Genomic DNA, 14,472 nt, shown 5'->3' with positions numbered 1-14,472 from the left:
ACTTGAAAGTTTCACACTAAAATCAGAACTAAGACAAGGGTGTCCACTGTCCCCACTTTTATTTAATATAGTACTGGAAGTCTTAGCTATAGCAATAAGGCAAAAGACACAAATAAAAGGGATACGAATTGGAAAAGAAGAGATCAAATTATCATTATTTACAAATGATATGATTCTTTACATAAAAGAACCTAAAGACTCTCCCAACAAACAGTCAGAGCTAGTAAACACTTGCAACACAGCAGGATACAAAGTAAACACAAGAAATCAGTAGTCTTCTACTAACAACAAACATGCTGAGGATGAAATCAGGGAATCACTCCCATTCACAATTGCATCAAAAAATTTAAAAAGCAGATAAATAAAGTACTTTGAAATAAACCTAACCAAGGAAGTAAAGAATCTCTACAATGAAACTTTAAAATAATCAAGAAATTACAGAAGATACTATGAAATAGAAAGACATCCCATGTCCTTGAATTGGAAGAATCAATACTGTTAAACTGTCAATCTTACTAAAAGCAATTTACACATTTAATGCAATCAGTATCAAATTTCCAGTGGCACAGTTCACAGAAATAGAAAAAACAATTCTAAAATTCATTTGGAGCACAAAAAACCTCAAATAACCAAAACAATTTTTATAAATTTTATTTATTTCTTTGTAACCAGAGAAAGATAGGCAAAGAGAAAATAGGCATGCCAGGGCCTCTAGCCACTGCAAACTCCAGATGCATGTGCCCCTTGTGCATCTGGTTTACGTGGGTCCTGGAGAATCGAACCTGGGTCCTTTGGCTTCACAGGCAAATGCCTTAACCTCTAAGCCATCTCTCCAGTCCATGCCAAAACAATTTTGAGTACAAAAATGAGGCTGGTGGTATCATCACACCTGATTTTAATATTACAGAGCCATAGTAACAAAAACAGCATGGTACTGGCACAAAAACAGACACATAGATCAACAGAACAGAATAGAGGACCCAAATGTAAGGCAGGGCAGCTACAGCCACCTGATTTTCAACAAAAAATGCCAAAAATACTCATTGGAGAAAAGACAGCCTGATGTTCCCAAAGCATTACAAGCCATCTCCTCAGCCCACAATATTTTTACTTATTTTTGAGAAAGAGATAGAGCTTACAGGTGTTCTAGGACCTCTTGTTGCAAACTCCAGATGTATGAGCCACTCTGAGAGTAAGTACTGGGAAATCGAACTCAGGCCATCAGGCTTTGCAAGAAAGCACCTTAACCACTGAGCCATCTCCCCAGCCCAGTAGTCTCTAATCTTTTTTGTTTTCCTTTGAGAAAGAGATAAATAAAAACAGAGAGCCAGGCATGGTAGTGCACACCTTTAGTCCCAGCACTCGGGAGGCAGAGGTAGGAGGATTGCCATGAGTTCAAGGCCACTCTGAGACTACATAGTGAATTCCAGGTCAGCCTGAGCTAGAGTGAAACCCTACCTAAAAAAAAAAAAAGAAAAAGAAAAACAGAGTGTGACTATGGGTTCACCAGAGCCTCCTGCCACAGTAAACAAACTCCAGATGCATGTGCCATTTTGTGCACCTGGCTTTACACGGATACTAGGGACTCAGAACCCAGGCTATGTCTCCAGCCCTTTATTTGTGGGGGTGGGGGTCGGTTTTTTTGAGGTAGGGTCTTACTCTGGCCCAGGCTGACCTGGGATTTACTCTGTAGTCTCAGGGTGGCCTCGGGCTCACAGCGATCCTCCTACCTCTGCCTCCCGAGTGCTGGGATTAAAGGCGTGCGCCACCACGCCCAGCTCCAGCCCTTTTTTTATGCATTTATTTGAGAAAGAGAAAAGTCTCTAATCTTGGTAAACATAATTTGTCATGAGGAAAGTGGTTTCTATTTTAAAATGTATCAGCTAAGAATGGTTGCTCACTCCTTTAATCCCAGAACTCAGGAGGCTGAAGTAGGAAGACTGAAATGAGTTCAAGGCTAGCCTGAGCTACAGTATGAGATCCAAGTCAGCCGACACTGGAATGAGACTCCACCTCAAAAATACATATGTATTGGGCTGGAGAGATGGGTTAGTGGCTAAGCGCTTGCCTGTGAAGCCTAAGGACCCCGGGTTCAAGGCTCGATTCTCCAGGACCCATGTTAGCCAGATGCCCAAGGGGGCACACGCGTCTGGAGTTCATTTGCAGTGGCTGGAAGCCCTGGCATGCCCATTCTCTCTCTCACTCTCTCTCTCTCTCCTCCTCCTCTCTGTCACTCTCAAATAAATAAATATAAATTTAAAAAAAATACGTATGTATTGGGCTTCTGCGTGAGAATGAAAATACTTAGTAGCAGAGGCCAGTAAGTTTAAAAGGAGACATAAAGGGTGGAGAAAGGAAGGGAGGAGGATACTTAAGAGGTTGATATTGTATATATGTAATTACAATGATTGTAATGGGGAGGTAATATGATGGAGAATGGAATTTCAAACGGGAAAGTGTGGGGGTGGGGAGGGAGGGAATTACCATGGGATATATTTTATAATCATGGAAAATGCTAATAAAAATTTTAAAAAAAAAAATTTAAAAATAAAATAAATAAATAAGTACATACATACATATATGTAGTATAAAACCAGGGACTGGGGAAATAGCTCCGCAGATAAGAGCACTTGCTACCCAAGCTGAGGGCCTAGCATGGACACACGCATACCTGGAACCCCACTTGTAGAAAGGAGGACATAGGGGCTTGCAAGTCAGGCAGGCCAATAAAAAGAGTGAGCTCCAGCTTTGACAGAAGAGCCACAGACACAGGACACCGGACACTCTGCTTGAGCCTCCACATGCACGTGCATAAGATGCACACATATGTATACATGTGCACATACAAACTACAGAAAATGTATATAGATGTGCATATAGATAGATAGACAGATGATTGATTGATTGATTGATTGATAGAGATAGAGGATGATGATGATGAAGACAGACAGATAGGTAGAATGAACCTCAAAATCAGCTAGGTATGGTGACATATACCTATCTCAGAAAACCAAAATAAATAAATGAATACATATATACATGCATAGACACATAATTTATATATATATATATGTAAACATATAAGTAATTCAAGCCACAGCAGTACTATGCTGCCAGGAACGTAGGCAAAAGGGGTGATGGGCCTATGAAAGCAATGTCTTATGTAAGGTCAGCTCCCTTTGAACTGGGTATTACATTAAATATGAACATGAGAACTGCTCAAGAGAACCAAAGATTTAGAAAACAATGACATCTGACATCTTAACATTCTAGTTAAGGTCATTTTCAAATGAAGGAATGGTAACTTAAGGAGTAAATTCTCACATTTACTCACAATAATGGTGAAAATAACAGACTATACAAAACAGTTCAGAGCGAGAGTGAGAGCAGCCAGAGCTCAGCATGGTGGCACATGCCTTTAATCCCAGTACTTGGGAGACAGAGGTAGGAGGATTGCCGTGAGTTCAAGGCCACACCGAGACTGCATAGTGAATTCCAGGTCAGCCAGAGCTAGAGTGAAACCCCACCTCAAAAAATAAAAACAAAGTGAGAACAGTCAGAATGAGGACAGCATTTACTTACCACCTTCCCATGCTCAACACCAGGGCTATAGAACCAAATACCTCAGGGGAAATCAGGGGATCTCTCCCATTCACAATTGCCTCAATTAAGTAAATGAAGTACCTTGGAATAAACCTAACCAAGGAAGTAAAGGATCTCTACCGTGAAAATTTTAAAACACTCAATCACAAAATTGCAGTAAACACTACGAAATGGAAAGATATCCCATGTTCTTAGATTAGAAAAATCAATATTGTGAAAATGTCAATCTTACCAAAAGCAATCTATACATTTAATGCAATCCTCATTAAAAGTCCAATGGCATTCTTCAGAGAAATATAAAAATCAATCCTAAAATTCATTTGAAACCACAAAAAAACCTCAAATAGCCAAAACAATTTGAGCAATGAAAATGAGGCTGGTGGTATCACCATATACAATTTTAAGATATATTACAAAGCCATTGTAACAAAAACAGCATGGTACTGGCACAAAGACAGACACATAGATCAATGGAACAGAGTGGATGACCCAGATGTTAATCTAGTCAGCTACAGCCATCTGATTTTTTTTTTAACAAAAGGGCCAAAAATATTCATTGGAGAAAAGACAACCTATTCAACAAGTGGTACTGAGAAAACTGGGTATCTACACACAGAAGAATGAAAATAGATCCTTCTCTCTCTCCATGCACAAGAATCAAGTCCAAATGGATCAGGGACCTTAATATCAGACATGAAACTGCTAGAGGAAAAAGTAGGGGAAACCCCTCACCATACTGGCATTGGCAATGACTTTCTGAATATAACCCCAGTTGCTCAGGAAATAAAACCACTAATAAACCACTGGGATCTTATGAAATTACAAAGCTTTTGTACAGAAAAGGACACTGTGAATGGAGAAGAGACAACCTGCAGAATGGGAGAAAATCTTTGCTAGCTATACATCTAACAGAGGATTAATATCCAGAATGTACAAAGAAGCCAAAAAACAAAACAATAAGAAATCAAACAACCCAATTAAAAAATGGGCTATGGGGCAGGAGAGATGGCTTAGCGGTTAAGGCGCTTGCCTGCAAAGCCAAAGGACCTCAGTTCAATTCCCCAGGACCTACGTAAGCCAGATAGATGCACAAGGTCTGGAGTTCGTTTGCAATGGAAGCCCTGCATGCCCATTTGTGCACTTGCTCGCACTCGCTCACTCTCTCCCTCTCTCTCTCCCTCTCTCTTTCCCTTTCTCAAATAAATAAATAAAAATAAACTTGACTTTTTAAAAAAAAGTCAAAACAAAAAAATGGGCTATGGAACTAAATAGAGAGTTCTCAAAAGAAGAAATACAAATGGCATATAAACATTTTAAAAAGTGTTCTATATCCTCAACCATCAGGGAAATGCAAATTAAAACTACATTAAGATTCCATCTCACTCCTGTCAGCATGGCTATCATCAGGAAAAAAATGACAAAAAATGTTGGCAAGGATATGGAAAAGGGGGAACCCGTCTACACTGCTGATAGGAATGTAGTCTGGTATAGCCATTGTGGAAATCAGTGTGGAGGTTCTTGAGACAGCTAAAAACAGATTTGCCATATGACCCAGTTATAGCACTCCTAGGCATATATCCTAAGGACTCTTCTCACTACCTTAGAGATACTTGCACAACCACATTTCTTGCTGCTCTATTCATAATAGCTAGGAAATGGAACCAGCCTAGATGTCCATCAAAAGGTGAATAGAGCCTTTAATCCCAGCACTCGGGAGGCAGCAGCAGGAGGATCGCCATGAGTTCAAGGCCACCCTGACAGTACAAAGTGAATTCCAGGTCAGCCTAGACTAGAGTGGAACCCTACCTCAAAAACAAAAACAAAAAAAAAAAAAATGGCGAATGGATAATAAAGATGTGGTACATTAACACATTGGACTTCTACTCAGCAGTAAAGAAAAATGAAATTTACAGGGAAATGGATGGATCTGGAAAGGATTATACTAACTAAGGTAACCTAGGCCCAGAAAGCCAAATGTTGCACATTCTCTCTCATATGTGGATTCTAGCTACAAATATTTAGACTTGTGTGTGAGCTAGAACTGAAAATCAGTAGCAGAGGCCAGTAAGCTAGAAAAAGGCTATAAGGGAAGAAGGACAGGGAAGGATTTAAGGGGATGGTATTGCATATATATAAGTAGAACAACAAATTACAGGGAGTGGAATGTTCTAAGTGAGGCCAGGGGAAGAGACTGAGTAAAAGGAGGGTAGGGGAAGGGTCAATCAAAATTCAAGATATTCTGAATAAGGCATATAAAAGCCTACTTGATTGGATAATGGCACATCCAGAGCCATAGATTGTTACTAGAAAATTTTCAGTACAAGGGACGGGATACCTTCCAGCGAGTCGTTGGCCAGGGAGGTCCCTGTTGCCTCCAAAACATTACAGGCTATTGCCAAAGCCCTTGGTTCCCCGTGAGAAGGAGACGGTAAGACCCTATTGCTGAAGACTCCATATGCCTAGGCATCAAGGTCACTGAGAAATCAAGCTGGGGCTGAGCTGAAAACCTTCTCCCTGTAGCCTAGCCAACTGAAAGCTGGGAAAAGCTGCACTGTATGCAGCCCTATGGAGACAGAAGTCATCAGTGGTAAAAACAGTGGATACCTCAAGTTTGGCCACACAGGCCAAATGACCAAATGGGTACAATAATGGCATGTCTGCTCTGGGGGAAACCAACTGCTCTCTAACTGGACTGGAGGCCTGCTCTATGGGAGGGAATACATGCCTGGTACTGAAAACCTAATCAAAAGCCTACAGGGGAGATCATGAGCCTTAGAGGTATAAAGCCTGCTCTTATCTGGCTAAATGCATATGTTATCTCACCAAACTGCCCTGCAAGCACTACAATTAATATTCATATATTAAGGCTACTCTCACTTTTGGTTAGGAAAGATTCTCTTTTCAGGTGGTAGTGACCATTGGGGATGACCCACAAGGCACCATGGTGCTGAGAAGACTTGAAGGAGAAGTGCTCAGCCATGAAACATCTCCATCACACCCTCCAAGGCTCAGGATCCACGGCAGAAGAAGTGGCAGAAAGAATGTAAGAGCCAAAGGAAGGGTAGGACTCCTTACAATTCAACTTTCCAGTAAGAAACTGGCCTCAACATCCACAACCTCACAATGCTTAGGAATACCCTCACAAGACTTTCCTAATAGGAGGAAAAGATGTAACAACAAAATGAAAGAGACACTAATGAAGAGAGGGAGGGTGATGGAGAGTGGAGTTGTGAAGGGGAAAGTGGGGGAAGAGGGGGGAGGGAATTATCATGGTTTATTGTCTGTAAGTATAGAAGTTGTCAATAAAAGTTATCATTTAGGGCTGGAGAAATAGCTTAGTGGTTAAAGTGTTTGCCTGTGAAGTCAAAGGACTCAGGTTCCATTCCCCAGGACCCATGTTAGCCAGATAGGTGCACAAGGGGCACATGCATGTGGAGTTCGTTTATAGTGGCTGAAGGCCCTGGTGAGCCCATTCTCATATTCATTCCCCCCCCCCCCCGCCTCTCTCTCTCTCTTTCCTTGCAAATAAATAGATAAAATTAAAAATATATGTATACATTTAGGGTTGGAGGGATGGCTTAGCAGTTAAGGCATTTGTCTGCAAAGCCAAAGGACCCAGGTTCGATTCCCCAGGACCCATGTAAGCCAGATGCACAAGAGGGTACACATGTCTGGATTTTGTTTACAGTGGCTGGAGCCCTGGCATGCCCATTCTCTCTCCCTCCCTCGTTCTCTCCCTCCCTCCCTCCCTCCCTCCCTCCCTCCCTCTCTCCCTCTCTTTCTCTCTGTCAAATAAATAAAATATTTTTTAAAAATTATACGTTTTTTTAAAAAGGGAAGCCGGGCATGGTGGTGCACACCTTTAATCCCAACACTCAGGAGGCAGAGGGAAGGGTACTGCCATGAGTTCAAGGCCACCCTGAGACTACATAGTGCATTCCCGATCAGCCTGAACTATAGCAAGACCCTACCTCCAAAAAAAAAAAAAAAAAAGAAAAGAAAAAACAAAAGGAGCCAGAGAGATGGCTTAGTGATTAAGCACTTGTCTGTGAAGCCTAAAGGCCCTGGTTCAAGGCTCAATTCCCCAGGACCCACAGAAGCCAGATGCACAAGGTGGTGCATACAACTGGAGTTCATTTGTAGTGGCTGGAGGAGCTGGCACATCCAATTCTCTATCTATCTGTTTGCCTCTTTCCCTGTCTGTCTGTCGCTCTCAAATAAATAAAAATAAACAAAAAAGGGAAACAAACAACTATATAGATAGCACTTTTTTTGAATGTCAACATGAAACCCACAACTTGTTATTACAAACATTAAAATTAGTGCTAGCTATCAAATACGTATACCTTATTAAACAAGCATCATGATTTTGAAAAGGGTTAACAGAGCCCGTGGCTAATACTAAAGCCACGAGACTTAAAGATGGAAAATTCTCATTTACATGTCTTAGCACTAACCAGGACCCGAAATGACACTGGAGCTCGAGTGTGGTAAAACCTCCCTCCACACATATACAAACACTGACAAAGTATGTCACATTCTGACCAAATGTATAAAACAAAACTTTCAGATGGATAAATATGTTACCTCCTGGACATCTTCTGGATTTCTTCGTGAAACCACCTAAAATAAAACATACGCAGAATTATCTAATCATTATCAACACAGGATTTAACATTTTCACTATTGTTCTTAATAGCAATTGCATTAAAAAAATCTCACTTGTGTATAAGATATACTACCTTAGTAAAAAACTCAGCCCATATGGTAATTACACTATCTTAAATAACCATTAAAACATAAGGAAAACAGCAGATAAAATTGAATGCACATGTCTTACACTTGTTAGAGAAGGCCTCTGGCCTTGCTTCTTGAATTACTATGCTAGCATGCTTGCCTACCTGCCTCTTGCCCTACACAGAAATAAGAACCATCATAATAGGAGGAAAAGATGATGACATCAAAATAAGAGAGACTGATTGAGAGGGGGAGGGGATATGATAGAGAGTTTAGTTTCAAAGGAGAAAGTGGGGGGAGTGAGGAAATTACCATGGGATATTGTTTACAATCATGGAAGTTGTTAATTATAAAAAATTTTAAAAATGCAAAAGAAAACAAAAATAAAGAAAAAAGCTGTTTTTTAAAAAGCCTGCACTGAGGCCCATGTGCTAGTATCTCTCCATATCCTCCCCCAGACAAATCTCTCTCCATATCTTCCCCTGGTGGTACTAGGAATTAAACCCACCCCCTCGCATACTAGGCCGGCACTACCAGTGATTTACGACCTCAGCCTTCTCTGTGTTTCTTATAACTATGAATGAATCTTCAATTAAGACAATAAATTTCAATTTAAAACAAGAAATGACAGCAACAGTTCTCAAATACACAAATTTGTGAGAGGTAACTACCTGGCCACATAATGTTCAAGAAGAAAACAAAAGTAACACACATAAGTAAATGTAAGATTCAGAGACGAATAATCCTTCAATTGGTCAATATTCCATCAAAAGGATCAGGGCCTTGGCTCAGTGGTAGGTAGGGCAACTGCTAGATGTGAGGCTGTAGGTTCATTTCCAGAACCCCAAAAATTCCCTGAGCCAAAAGAGGAAATTCTTCCAGACTCCTCTGGTTACAAAGGCCAAAAAAGTCTAACATCCACCAGTTAGAAATATTTACTGACAAAACTTTGGAAAAGAAAAAGAATTGTGGGCTGGATAGATGGCTTAGCAGTTCAGTGCTTGCCTGTGAAGCCTAAAAACCCCTGTTCAAAGCTCATTTCCCCATGACCCACGTTAGCCAGATGCACAAGGGGGTGCACGCATCTAGAGTTCATTTGCAGTGGCTGGAGGCCCTGGTGTGCCCATTCTCTCTATCTGCCTCTTTCTCTCTGTGTCTGTCACTCTCAAATAAGTAAATATAAATAAACAAAAAAAATTTAAGGGCTGGAGAAATAGCTTAGCAGATAAGCACTTGCCCGTGAAGCCTAAGGACCCTGGTTCGAGGCTCAATTCCCCAGGACCCACATTAGCCAAATGCACAAGGGGGCACACATGTCTGGAGTTTGTTTGCAGTGGCTGGAAGCCCTAGCACGCCCATTCTCTCTCTCTCTCTCTTTCTGCCTCTTTCTCACTGTCTGTTGCTCTCTAAATAAGTAAAAATAAAAATAAAAAGTATTTATTTATAAAAAAAAGAAAAAAAATTTTTTTAAAGAAAAAGAATTGTCATTAAAAGTGAGAAAAAACTTATTTGGTATTAGTATTATATAATTTATATCATACTATTTAAATATAATTTATTTGAGAGAAAGAAAGAGGCAGAGAGAGAGGGAGAAAATGGGCATGCCAGGGCCTATAGCCATGGCAAATGAACTCCAGATGCATGCACCCCCTTATGCATCTGGCTTACATGGGTCCTGGAGAACTGAACCGGATCCTTTGGCTTTGCAGGCAAACACCTTAACTGCTAAGCCATCTCTCCAGCCCTATACGATTTAAATTATACAATATCATCAACATAAGTATAAAATGAACATAAAGATACAAAATGGTATATTTTACAGAAATAAGATACATCAGCCAGGCATGGTGGCATACACCTTTAATCCCAGCACTTGGGAGGCAGAGGTAGGAGGATCACTATGAGTTCAAGGCTACCCTGAGACTACAGAGTTTATTCCAGGTCAGCCAGGTCTATGAGACTCTACCTCAAAAAAAAAAAAAAAAAAAAAAAAAAAAAAAAAAAAAGATGATGATGATATATCAAGCACATTAAAATGTTTGCTTATGGGCAAGAGAAAGAAAAAGACCTTTTGCCCTAAGGCATACTGGCTGCCCTCTAATAGTTCTAATTCTATAATAACAAAAAAAAAAAAAAAACAAAACCATAGATGTCACAAGGCTTATTTTCAAGTCTAAAATGTATATGGATGACCCTGACCAAGGGTCACTTAACTTATGAAGACTTCCTTACACTGGGAACAAGGGGGAGTCCCTTCTAACTTGTGACAAGACATCATTAAGTAAGTCCTAATGCCAAAAATTCATTTGTACAGCCCTTAATGGTACCCAATGGTTCTATGGTACCAACCTTTGGCCCTAGCTACCCCCAAGACAAATCTTAAAAGGTATACTCTGCAAGATTGTACAAAATATGGTATATTCAACCCTTATCAAGGTTAAATGTTGTAGGTTCCTGATAAATCTGCTTATGTCTCTCATCTGTTTTACAAGCCATACCGAAACATATTCAGACCACGTCAGACACTACTGGGCCGTGCAAAGAACAGGTCTGGAAGAAAATCTCAGCTACCTCATGTTCAGATGGTCCTGAGACAACTCATCTCCATCCAACTGGTTTCCCTCGAATGCTCCCTAAGACCTAGAAGTCCACAAGGAAAATGCTAAAGGCAACCAGTTTGCTGTGTGCGTGTGCTCAGTTCTCATTAACTCCTTTCTTTAATTCTTCCTCCCCAACATTTTCTTCCAAGACTACCTTCCTATACTCCATCAATACACTTTTGGGGTCCTTTAGAATAGTTCCCCTCTCTGGGAGAGACTCTCCAACTGCCATGTTTCAACAACCACATTCAGTTGGAAGTAGTGCAAAATCTGAGGTCATCATCCCATCCTCTAACAGCAGTTAAGAGTCTGTCTTCTCATGAGAAGGGAGAATAAGATAGGGGTGCAGATAGGGTGACTGGACTCCTGAAGATTTAAAAAAAAAAAGGGAAGAAAGTTTGCACTTAATAGAAATCCAGATGATCTGGCTTCTTTTCTCTTCCCTAGTTCCCTAGATCTGTTTTTACACACACACAAAAAAAAAAAAAAAAAAAAAAAAAAAGACCTGGGAGGCAGATCTTTCATCGGTTTTTTTTTGGGGGGGAGGGGGGATTCCAGGTAGGGTCTCACTCTAGCTCAGGCTGACCTGGAACTTACTGTGTAGTCTCAGGGTGGCCTCGAACTCATGGCAATCCTTCTACCTCTGCCTCCCGAGTGCTGGAATTAAAGGCGTGTGCCACCACGCCCAGCTTTTCATAGGATTTAAACATGCTGGTTGATCAAGTTCAGCCCCTGGAGCTTGGTGTCAGGGCTGGCCTCTTCCTGGGTCAGCCCCTAGCCCTAACCAACCAGCTGTTCCTCTGGTTCACCTGAGCCAGAAGACAGCCCACCACTATCAAGTCATAAATACTTTGCAAGGGGAGGGCAGACACTCTGACCACTTGGGAACTTCCAGCTGTGCATGAATTTTTCTCTTGTCTAGGCCTGGGCTAACTCAGCCCAGGTCCAGGCCAGGCTGGGAGCCCCCCTAGCCCTTACTCTCCGTATGGGCTCTTTATCCCCTCCAGCTCCCCACATGGCAGGAGCTCCTTGAACTTTCTTTTCTCTCTTTTCTTTCCACTTTTTTCTTTTAACTAGGCCCTCTACATGGGATATCTATCCATGTGGATGCCTTTCTTTGGCTCTGTATTTCCATCAATAAATTTAGCATTTTAAAAAATAAAAAGGGGGCTGGAGAGATGGCTTAGCAGTTAAACGCTTGCCTGTGAAGCCTAAGGACACCGGTTCGAGGCTCGGTTCCCCAGGTCCCACGTTAGCCAGATACACAAGGGGGCGCACGCGTCTGGAGTTCGTTTGCAGAGGCTGGAGGCCCTGGTGCGCCCATTCTCTCCCTCTCCCTCTATCTGTCCTTCTCTCTGTGTCTGTCACTCTCAAATAAATAAATTTTAAAAAAATTTTTTAATTAAAAAAATAAAAAGGCCTTCAATGAATCAATGACTATATACCAAAAACTGAGTAAGATCAATTCACTCAATTCATTGCTCAAAAAGCCCAAAATAAAAGCAAAAAAAGAAAAGTGAACTTAAAGCCAAACCAATGTTGGTTCAAATGATGTTCCTCACTCCAGGCTTAAGCTCACATATAAACCAACTTCAAAATGGCCTGGCTAATATGAACATCAAGTAACACAAAAAACTCCATCATTCAAATTTTGAGTTCCTTTCTCCCTACCACTGAGTTCAATCATCTCAACACATCCACCTAAAACTTCCAGAAAACAAAGGTTTTCAATTTCTTGTCCTCTATTCTCCAAATTTTAGAAAACAGATATCTGGATATCTGGTGAAACAACTAGATGGTTTTTCCTAATTTGGAACAGGGCTGTCCCAACAGAACTTTTGTGATAACACAAAGGAAGTTGCATATCTGTACTGCTCAACATGGCAGTTACAGCCACATATATACCACTACTAAGACCTTGAAATATGGCTACTTTAAGCAAGCAACTTTTTACCTTTATTTAAATGAATTTAAATTAAATTAAAGCCTCATGTGGTTAATAATTTTTATAACTGACAGAATACAAAGATTAAAACAACTAACAACTATACATTATTCAAATATTTCACTTAAAGTATTACTTTGTAGAGAGGGTGTGTCATGTGTAGCATGGTAAGTGATGTGTAGTACATGCACATGTGTGTGTAAAGAGATGCATGTGCCCCATGTGCACTCAAGCTCTCTATGGCTCTTCCACTTAGTTCCTTGAGAGTCTCTCACTGAACCCAGAGCTGCCATTTTCAATCATACTGGCTGACCAGTGAGCCCCAGCAATTCTCCTTTCTATGGCTCCCACAAGACTGGCATTTCAGGGCTGGAGAGATGGCTTAGCGGTTAAGGGCTTGCCTGTGAGGCCTGTGAAGGACCCCGGTTCAAGGCTCGGTTCCCCAGGTCCCACGTTAGCCAGATGCACAAGGGGGCGCATGCGTCTGGAGTTCGTTTTCAGAGGCTGGAAGCCCTGGCGCGCCCATTCCCTCTCTCTCCCTCTATCTGTCTTTCTCTCTGTGTCTGTCGCTCTCAAATAAATAAATAAATAAATAATTTTTTAAAAATGCAAAAAAAAAAAAAGACTGGCATTTCAGGTGTGCATGGCTATGCCCAGCTTTGCATATGAATGTTGGGTAATCAGACTCAGGCTCACTCATACCAATAAGTCATCTCCCAGCACCTTTATTATATCCAAACACCAGCCTGCCACATGCACATACTCAAAATCTTCCCACATTTATGAGTATTTCACTAGACATATTTACTAAAATTACATTATTTAGATTTAATTTTCCTTCCTGTTCCTGCTTAACATTTTTGCAAAATACACTAATGAGAAGTCTTGGATAATCAATTCATAATCATTAATAATCAACCCACCAAAAACTATTAGCCCAGGATCAATCTCCGTTAGGCTTATTCCTGAAGTTTATAATTTATATTACTTTGAAAAATCAAGAAATTTCCTGAATACACAAATATACTGAAGTACCTTACTATTTTTTTTAATTTTTGTTTATTTATTTATTTATTTGAGAGCGACAGACACAGAGAGAAAGACAGATAGAGGGAGAGAGAGGGAATGGGCGCGCCAGGGCTTCCAGCCTCTGCAAACGAACTCCAGACGCGTGCGCCCCCTTGTGCATCTGGCTAACGTGGGACCTGGGGAACCGAGCCTCGAACCGGGGTCCTTAGGCTTCACAGGCAAGCGCTCAACTGCTAAGCCATCTCTCCAGCCCAGTACCTTACTATTTTAAATAATCTTCCCTAAGTATGCAACTGATATTTTACAACAGAAGAAACTACTTTTAGTTTGGTGTGCATACAAGTGTCACACACTGGATGTCTGTTAGGTACAGCACTCCTAAAAATCAATTTTTGTGTTCTACATGTGCCAAGTACATTGTCCTGATCCTAATACAAACTACAGGCTTCAAGCCATCCTAACAGAAATAGTTCAGGGCTGGGGAAATGACTCCACAGGCAAAGTAATTGCTATGCAAGCACGAGAATGTGAGTGTCAATCCCCAGCACTCAATGTAAA

The 14,472-nt window shown here is 40.9% G+C and overlaps 1 protein-coding gene across 3 annotated transcripts in view; it reads right to left on the bottom strand.

Annotated features, from left to right (window-relative positions):
• Rps6kc1 (ribosomal protein S6 kinase C1) overlaps positions 1-14,472 on the bottom strand; it is a 221,657-nt gene that overhangs the window by 190,229 nt on the left and 16,956 nt on the right. For all 3 annotated transcript variants that reach the window (XM_045156300.1, XM_045156306.1, XM_045156325.1), the window contains exon 2: positions 8,191-8,226. In XM_045156300.1, coding sequence (XP_045012235.1) covers positions 8,191-8,226 — 36 coding nt within the window. The remainder of the gene's footprint in view (positions 1-8,190; positions 8,227-14,472) is intronic.

The sequence above is a fragment of the Jaculus jaculus genome, chromosome 1 (assembly GCF_020740685.1).
Source record: "Jaculus jaculus isolate mJacJac1 chromosome 1, mJacJac1.mat.Y.cur, whole genome shotgun sequence".
Taxonomy (NCBI): Eukaryota; Metazoa; Chordata; class Mammalia; order Rodentia; family Dipodidae; genus Jaculus; species Jaculus jaculus.
Note: the sequence above shows the minus strand (reverse complement) of the source record. Positions and strands in the feature narration are given on the sequence as shown.